This window comes from Hordeum vulgare, chromosome 6H, assembly GCF_904849725.1.
Source record: "Hordeum vulgare subsp. vulgare chromosome 6H, MorexV3_pseudomolecules_assembly, whole genome shotgun sequence".
NCBI lineage: Eukaryota > Viridiplantae > Streptophyta > Magnoliopsida > Poales > Poaceae > Hordeum > Hordeum vulgare.
The window spans coordinates 27,820,628-27,830,267 of record NC_058523.1 but is presented as its reverse complement, the minus strand read 5'-3'; the positions used below and the strand labels follow the sequence as shown (position 1 = coordinate 27,830,267).

Sequence of the window (9,640 nt, the reverse complement as noted above, 5' to 3'; positions counted from 1 at the left end):
GGTTGGCAGTAGGCAGACTAAGGGAACGAGGTCATAAAAAATCTTCTGCTGCTCGGAATGAAGGCGGACCACCAACTCGCGAATGCCCTCGTCTTTCCGCTTGTCCTGAATTAGAGCATCTTCAACAACCTTTGTATATTGGATTGCTAAAAACTTGTTATAGCAAAAGGAGAGAGAAGGTTTACAAAGCCAACATGTTTTTCGCTTTGGTAACCTTTGTATATTGGATTGCAATATTTGCACAAAACACACAATGACATGTGGGAATATTTTGTCATAGATACATTACACACTAGCATAAGTACATGTATATGTATACTAGCACAACTCGCGTCCACGTACACATGCACACATACGTATACTTACACACATGTACACATACATCACACACACGTACACACACACGAAAACACGTACACATGTAGCACAGACACGTACAAATGCAGCACACATACGGACATACACACGCATACACATGTAGCACACATGTACACACACGTACACATGCAACACACGCGTACACATACATACAAAAAACACGTACACGTACACATGCGCACATACACGCACACACACAACGCACGCGCAACACACACACTAGTATGCGGACCCACCTGTCATTGAGACAAAGTGATGCTTTAACAGGCTTGCTAAAAATTTATAAAATGACATTTGGTTTGGCAAATATGCAAAGTGTGGATGCAAATATAGCAAGCTTTATAAAAAAATTTGGTGGGGGACAAATTATACAAAGGCTGTTGAAGAAGTTTTTTATCAAGATTTATAAAATAATAAATGATTGCAACTATACAAAGGCTGTTGGAGAAGCTTTTAAAGCGTAGATTGCATAGTCCTCATCGAAGAGTTGGGGGCTCGTCTGAAAGAGCGGGACTGCGTAAGGCTAAAATTCCATCACGTCCCTCAAGATAACAATCAAGCTACTGATATTCTCATCGGGATGGGAGCTAAACGCGACCTCGCGTAGAAAAACACTTTTCTCGAGCGATTGTTCAAATCGCGCGGGAATGGCAGGACGGAGCCCCCCCCCCCCCATGGGTCTCAACAAATGAAGAGACAAGGTCGACACGTGAGATCTTGACAGAGATAATTTGGGCCTTAGTAATTGAAAACTCAAACTGATTTTAGTAGTTTATTTACTTTTCCTTTTGAGTTTTCATATTTTTTGAAAATTATAAAATATAAACTCAATAAATTGTTTACACATTCCAAAAATGTGAGTGACTTGATTTTTCTATGAATTTAAAAATTGTTCATGAACTCCAGTTTTTTTAGGAATTCATAAATTGCTAATGAAATAATAAAATGTCCATGAATTTGAAACATATGTCTGAATTTTACCTTTTTGCATATTCGAAAAATGTTCATGAATTTGAAAACGGGTCTCATATTTAAAAGAAGTTCTCAAATTTGAAATAATATCATGAACTTGGAAAATTGTTAAGCTAAAAAGATTTAAAAAATGTCCACGGTTTTTTATAAATTTGGCTTTGGTAATGAAGCATGCTAGTAAATTATGTCTTATCATGTCGGGTGGCCCGAGGGTATAAATAGGAGTCCCCCACAACTAGTAGTTGGTTGGCTGCTCTGAGGGATATTAACAAGTGTCATTTAGAGAAACTCGTCATCTTACGACTTTGAGAGAATCCTAAGTGAGGAAAAACCCAAACACCCAGGGGCCCAAAGTGATTGAGCATCAGTAAAGAACTTGTCCTGGGTAGATATGGCGCCTTTATTATCTTATAAGACCGTGATCATCCACACGGTGAGGCTTTAGGTTCTGAGCACCCATGAGTTAATTGTGATTTGTTGGTGAACATGTCTGTGAAAATTTTGGAAGTCTATCCCGAAAAGTTATCACAAGTGATTGGACGGAGTCTAAGTGACTCTAGGTCAAGGAGAATATGGTGTAGACTAAGTGTCTTCAAGGTTCAATGACAAGACACCTTAACGAGATGTGTAACTGTCACAACAGTTGGAACTGGTGAGGAAAATCCCGTGTCTTCATCAAGCAATGTGGTTCTATTTCCTCAACCTATCACTTACTCATTCATGTGTTGATGAAATTGCTCCCCGTTTCGTCAAGACTTTGACTGAAGACTTTCTTAGTTCCGGCACTCTTAGTTGTCCAATCGATGTACTTCCCTACTGCTTATCTTGATTGCTTGATAATCATTCCTTGTGTATGATCCTTTTGATCATGCATGATGACTTTGTTGTTATTCTGTTTTGCATGCATTTGAGCACTTTATCCGCTGCATAGCATTTTGTCACCTTGAATATCTTCACTTCAGAATTCTTCCATGACAATTTTAAAAAAAAACTCCAATCACCTCATCTAGTCGATATAACGCACTTTCAAGAACCCCCGCATAGGGGAAGAATGAGTAACCTCCTTGAAAGCACATCTCTATAGTAATGCGTGCATCAGTTTCTTCTGATCTTGGTTGGTTCCGATTCTCTTACTTAAAAAATATCAGTAGGCATTCTCCAGGTATAAATAACATATATTGCACGTGAATAAATAGTCATCAAAATAGGTGCTACACTTATGTGACCTAGCAAAATGAGGCACATCGTGTTTACGAGGAAAACAAATTAATAATTTTGGACTTTTCTTAGAAAACTTTGAGAACATTCGCACACGTAGTACATATATACCTTGCCACAAAATCCAAATCCAAAATTAGTTGACACAGCGACTAAAACAAAAAAATACATTAAAGAGTAGGAAACAATTGGAATAGTATTCACATCAGGTATTCTTGCCGTCTTATGTTTAAATGTTTTTGGACATGAGTTTTTATGATAAGATAGAGGATGCAAGTTGTATCGATATTACAATATTTTCTTTAAAAACAGCTCATCATTATTTTAGATCTCTTTAATCATTGTGCACAACATACCCTCAAATAATTTGGTGCACATAATAATGCACCTATGCCTTCATGTCATGGCTTCCAAGTTTTTCAGCTGCATCCTTAATACGTCTGAGAGATTCAACAAAGTCGCCCAAAAGCTCGTGACAGTCTGGAAATTGTGCATCGTCCACTGCTAGAACCACCTTGATGGTGTTGACGTAACTATTAAAGTTCACGTTTATGGCCTACACCAACATTCAAAGATGTAATTAAAATTTAAGTTTTTCATATTCATAACTACACACTTTTGTGGGAATATATACGACACTTGCACATGCTAGTATAACTAATTTAGGCCAGCTATCTTAGTTACTTTTCCTAGCAAACATACCATGCGACCATGTCACATCACCAAAGGTAATATCATTAAAGAACCACATCAACATGCATATCATTTTCTCATTATCAGTTAATTTCTAGTACTGTATATTTTTTTGTAAATGCAAGATGTCCAGCTTACTTCACATCAGGGACGGAGCTAGGATTGGGCCAAGCCTCAGCCCACATGCCTGCAACAGCGTCGCTACAGTACCCCCAATATGCCACAGTCCTCACAATGTTCATTTCTCTCGCCACCGGACTAAACCACCCCCCCACCCCCCCCTCACTATATATTTTAATCCAAATACTCATTTTTTTTGAAATATATTGCAACTCACACTCGCAGCATCCCACAGGCTACCGTATAGTTTCTGATAGTTGACGATGCATATATCATACTCCCTCCGTTTCTAAATATAAGACATTTTAGAGATTGCATTATAAACTACATACGGATGTACATAGACATATTATAAATTGTAGATTCACTCATTTTGCTCTGTATGTAGTCTTCTAATGAAATCTTTAAAAGGTATTATATTTTGAAACGAAGGGAGTATTATAGTTCTCGTTTATCTATTTTGATTTATCTATTTATTTCTGGCGTTGGCTAACTTACTTGAGGTAGTCCGTACTGGCTAGGGGCAATGAAGACAACCGGATGTCCACAGAACTCCACCTGTTCAACTGGACCTATCATGTTTGATAATAACGTCGTTGTATTGGAGAACATACGATCAATGATATAAGCACCTGCCTGTTCCACAAGTTTCAATAGATAAATACACTCTAAATGATATAATCAACTCATTTACATGACACGTGGGATTGATTGGGGATGGGGAGGGGGCTTGTACCTTCCGACCCAATATTTTGTGGAAGACTTCTGCGGCAACGTGTGTAAATGACACTTCTAGGGAGCTTTTCTTTCGATCCACGGTATTCTTGGCCTTGCGAACATAATCGAGTGGATCAAGGTGCATGGCTATATGAACTGGAAGGATGATGAAACCAAGCTCATTTCCCAATTTTACATCGCTTGGCTTTCCAGACTGTATCATACCGACACATTCCTGGCCATATAAGATATATGTTACTCCTAACTCGTCAAATATATGTTACTCCTATTCACATATATATTGGGCCCAATACGTATTTTGAGGTTAACCTTACCCACTTGTTTTAACAACTATATATATACCCTGTATGCTACAGAAACTATAGCATTGAAGTCCTAATTTAAAGGGAGCATGTTACTTGTATAATATTTATAGTATATGGTTCATAAATCGTCGATCTTATCTATGGTAAAATTAAATCTCAAGGTATGTATACCAATATATATATATGTACGGATGGAGTATATGTTGGATATATTTGACCATGTATGTGACTCTCTTTACTATTCTTACGTGTAGGGATGTAGTTGCCCTTAAATTCACCACAAGGACCGATCGCAGACGGATCTCCTTCCTAGTTTCAGTGTCACCTAAAATGGAGAACGATTAAAAAGGAATGAATCAAAATGAAGTGTGATATCAGTTAGGAAGAGGCAACTGTCGAGTGATTGGCATTAATCTCCTCACCCAACTTCCGGTAGTAGTATCGCGATAGGGCAGCATCCATAGATCCAACTAAGACATCATTAACTGTCTGTGCAAGCAAACATACATAAGGATCATTCAAAGTGTCATATCTCTTGAAATGGGGAACGCGTCAATTGAGAAGGAGATACGAAATAGTCTTGACGACATGTTTATTATTTTACGTTCTTTACCTAAATAGTCGCGACTAAATAAACTCCGCAATGACTTACTCTATTTCCTCCTTTTAGGTTTATTACATGTCCACACACATTCTGAGATTCGTTTTGATCATCATTTAGACCAATAATATAGAATTGTGTGCCATAAAAAATCATTGTAAAGTTTCGTCGACATTAATTTAAGAAAAAATAGCATATCGTAATATTTTGTTAATCAAACTGAAGGTCAAAGTCTAGTCAAAATCAGCGCAAGCCTGCAAAATGAATCAGTATATTTTTGTACTACCTCCTTTTTGGTTTATAAGGCTTGCGCGTATTCCTAGATCTATAATTTGACCAACATAAGTTGAGCTGTATAGTCTAAAAATTATACCATTAGGAAGTATATGATTTGAAGTTTCCAATGATATGTTTTTGTGGTATATAACTTGTATTATGTTGGTTCATTTGTTAATCTAAAGATACGTGCAAGCCTTATAAACTGAAAAGGACGTAGTAGTAACAAACCAAAAAGCAACAATTATTAAGGCAATAAGAAGAATATATTGTAGGCCATTCAATTTTGGAACTAGGAAACCTAAATAACCTGTGTTATTACATTTATCTGAAAAAACCTTACTTGTGTAGGCATTGCGAGTTTATGAGGTTGAGTTATGTATACCTACATAATGTGTCCCCACAAATATATTTCCCTCAACATGAACTAAAGATCTCATCATGCACGAGAAAAGACCCATCTTAGCATGCCCCACTATCTCTAATTATCTCAAGGTATAACCAATAAATCTGGTTTATCTTCAAAAGAAATGATTGTTATTATATTGTATCATAGTAAGTTAACATGGTAAGTTTTATTTACAAATAAAATATGGAACATAATCACAATGATAGAGCACATATGGAGATCACAATAAGTCTCACTTGCTCGGTCACCAGACAAATTATGCTCCGTACCGCCTTTCAAGAGAATCTACATGCATCACTAACATATTGGGGTAAATAAGTTAATAACTCATACACGAACATTGAATAAACGATTCTAAAAATTTAGGACTCCACTACAAGTCCGACATTATAATGTTTACAATGCCAAATCAAACGTTTTTCATGACAAAATATGCTCCTTAAGGATATCAAATTCAGTTGGTGAACATGGTAATTTCGTCTCGGTTCATATTTTTGTCAGAAGATTACCATGCTTGCAAACTAAATTCCGCGTCAATTTAAATGATCATGAAAAAAAACCATAGATATGTCATATCTAAAGAAGCTGACATCAGATTTATAGTGTTTATGAAAGTTAAATAACTCTTACGCAGTTCAAGGTGTCCTTAACGAACTTGACATCATCAAGGCTAAGACTCCGGTGCACGATGCGGTTGGGGCGACGGTTCCCATTGTCGGTACATGAGAATAGCGTATGCGTATCTTTCAGAAATAGTATGGTGGAGACAAAGCCTGCAGCGTCCCACATGGTGTGCCAAGCAAGAAGGACGAAGGACCAAAGCCACAAGGCAAACGCCAACGAGCCAGCAGACACTGGCGGTCGTGGACGCAGGTATATAGCAGCGGTGCGTGCCGGCAACGGAGGCAAAACTGGTGGCTTCGAAGGATCGGCGGCGCTGCGTGTGCTTGACAATAGGAGCATGAGCAGGGAGGTGCCATCGCTGAGGCAATGGTGGACGCGAATCACCGTTGTTGCAGTGGCCTCCGAGGTCGGGAAGTCGAGGACGTGGAGTTCCCACATAGGTCTGCAGTGATCCATGGGTTTAGTAGACAGAGACGCCACGTAGTCTTCTACAGCCTGGTCTGGGTTGGCCGCTACGGCCATCGTGTCCAGCTTTGGGTAGATGATGTGGTAGTCCAGGTCAACCGTCGTCTTCACCCACCGTAGAGTACCGTCCTTATCTGTCGCCTGCACGTAAGATACACTAGTGAGCGAGATGAGACACGGTTCTCCTTGTTTCCAAACAACTTCTATATATGTAACCTTGTACTGTAGTACCTGGATGCTTTGGAACCGTGGGTAGCATGCTATCGCCGCACCGATGCCCGCGCGGCCGGTGGATTCGTTGACGGGCGCGCCGAGGCCGACGACGACAACGATGAAGTACTCCTCAACGAGCCTGGCGGAGGGGCTGACCGGCTCCCCAAGTGACTCGCCGTCATCTGCCGTCCGCTCTTCCACGGCCGCCGCTGCTCCATTACTCCTCGTGTAAACCGACAGTGATCGTTGTCGCAGGCTACTTGAAGCATCCATCTTCCTTTCTTGACAGCCTTACGCTGGACGCTGTACAAAACAGTTGATTACAGTGGGTGCTATCCATAGTCCAGGAGGCCCGTGGTATATATAAGGACACCATGGTTTGTCGTTTGTGTGCTTTCTACCCCTCGGTCCATTACAAACACGTATCAATAATACGATCCACAAAATGAGCATTCACTACTGGAAGCCACGACGTTGCCTAGTACTGTTTTTTATTGAGAGCTCGGAAATGAGCAATATTTATTCAGTACTGGTCAGGGAAAACTGGGCTATGAGAGTATCTCCAACAGCCGCGCTACACTAGCGCCGCGCCGCAAAAAAAAGCAGTTTTAACGCGCGCGCAACGCGACGGGCAGCTCCAGCGGGCGCGTAAAAATGACGCACGCGGCATTTTCAGTTCAGCGCGCTGGTCGAAACGCAATCGCGCGCCCCTTATTTGCTGCGCTAGCTCCCGCGCGTGCGACTCTCCCGCGCTCGCTTCTCCTCTCTCCCGCACTCGCTCCTCCACTCTCGCGCGCTCGCTCCCCACTGCCACCCCCATCCGGCCGCGCCGCCGCCGCCGCTCGCGCCCCCGGCGACCGTTCAGGCGCTCTCCGGCCTATCCGATTGTAGATTTGGTTGTGTTTATTGCATATTTGTATTGTATTGTTCATGAATATTGGTTGTATTTATTGCATTATTTGTTGTACTGAACGATAAACTATTTGTTTTAGTTGTAATGACTATTTACTGTTGATTTATTTTGTTTGTTTGATCATTTTTGCTCCTATTTTCTGAAATGTACATGTGGTTTGTGCGTGTCGCGCGCTGCATTTTTGGACGATGCTGGAACGGCGCGCGCGCTGCATTATAACGTGGCCGTTGGAGCCAGCGGCTATCCCCGCGCTAAACCAGTCAAGCGCGCGCGGCAGACACATTTTTTGGCGCGGCGCGAAGCGCGGCTGTTGGAGATGCTCTGAGAACTGTTCGCCCAATGCATGTGAAGCCCAACCCGACTAAATGCAAAATTTGTCGAAGTACAAACATAGCCCATTTTCGCATCAAGTAAACTCCGCAAAGACCCGAGAAAGTCACCCCACAAAGACAAGCTAATGTCGCCCGGAGACAACTTAAAAACTGAACCATCGATCTCCCAGCAAGAATTTACGTATCAAGAGGGCACGCATCGGGTTATTTGTGAAGCAGATGCCGGCCCCGTTCCTCACTTGGCCTGAAACTTTTTCTACACTCAAAATATACCATTACATGACATATCCATGGTCCTTGCTATTTTTAAGGAAAGGGAGGGGGGGTTGACATGTACAAGACAAAAAATCTATTAAATTTTCGGGACATTCTGAATTTTTTTATTTTTGGGTCTTTTTGTTTTGTGTCTACTAATTTCATAAACTTCATACTTCTCAAAAAGTGATTCATTAATAAGGTTGATCAACTCTTATTAACAACCACCTTCGGTTAGCATGGAACCGAAGAACTTTCGTAACACACTAAGTTACCTGAACGGGGACATGAATCTCCCCAACCATGAACACGTCATATTTCTTTTTGGCAGTAGGGAGAGGTATTTGAAAACTTCCAATAGTGATTGTTGGAGATCTTTCAATAACATTTATACCATTCACTTGAAATTGTTTCTTCAGAAAATGCATCGTATGCTCATTACCATTGATATGAAAAGTTACTTTGCTTTCATTGCAAACAATAACAGCCCTTGTAGTATTTAAAAAGGGTCTACCAAGGATAATCGACATGTTGTCGTCCTCGGGCATATCAAGAATAACAAAGTCCGTTAAGATAGTAGCATTGACAACAACAACAGGAACATCTTCCCAAATACCGATAGGTATGGCGGTTGACTTGTCAGCCATTTGCAAGGATATTTCAGCCGGTGTGAGTTTATTCAAATCAAGTCTTTTATATAAAGAGAAATGCATAACACCAACACCGGCTCCTATATCACCCAAAGAAATTTTGAAGTAACTTATTTTAATGGAGCAAGGTAAGGTTGGCATCCCAGGATCTCCAAGTTTTCTAGGCACTCCATCCTTACAAGAATAATTAGCAATCATGGTGGAAAATTCAGCCTCAGGTATCTTTCTTTTATTAGTGATGATGTCTTTCATGTACTTTCCATAAGGGGCTCTCTGTAATATATTTGTCAAGTGGGTACGGACAAAGACTAGCCTTATCATTTCAGCAAAGCATTCAAATTCCTCATCAACATTTTTCTTAGATGGTTTAGGTGGAAAAGGCATGGGGTTATGAACCCATGGCCCCCATTCTTTGCCATGTTTTCTAGCCACAAAGTCCTTTTTATTACAGCGTTTGTTTTTAGGTTGTGGGTTATCA

General features: G+C 40.5%; 1 protein-coding gene across 2 annotated transcripts; it reads right to left on the bottom strand.

The window, feature by feature from the left end:
- Window positions 1-557: 557 nt before the first annotated feature.
- LOC123406073 (wax ester synthase/diacylglycerol acyltransferase 11-like) lies at window positions 558-7,407 on the bottom strand. Of its 2 annotated transcripts, XM_045099567.1 has the most exons (8): window positions 7,031-7,407; window positions 6,341-6,940; window positions 4,847-4,913; window positions 4,673-4,749; window positions 4,118-4,333; window positions 3,880-4,017; window positions 2,925-3,124; window positions 558-614 (listed from the first exon to the last, which is right to left on the bottom strand). In XM_045099567.1, the coding sequence occupies exons 1-7, from the start codon at window positions 7,283-7,285 to the stop codon at window positions 2,957-2,959; spliced, it is 1,521 nt and encodes a 506-aa protein (XP_044955502.1). In that variant the 5' UTR covers window positions 7,286-7,407; the 3' UTR covers window positions 558-614; window positions 2,925-2,956. The 2 variants fall into 2 exon arrangements, with proteins under 2 accessions (XP_044955502.1, XP_044955501.1); XM_045099566.1 differs by lacking the exon at window positions 558-614 and having other exon boundaries at window positions 1,340-3,124; window positions 7,031-7,406.
- Between the last annotated feature and the right edge of the window lie 2,233 nt (window positions 7,408-9,640).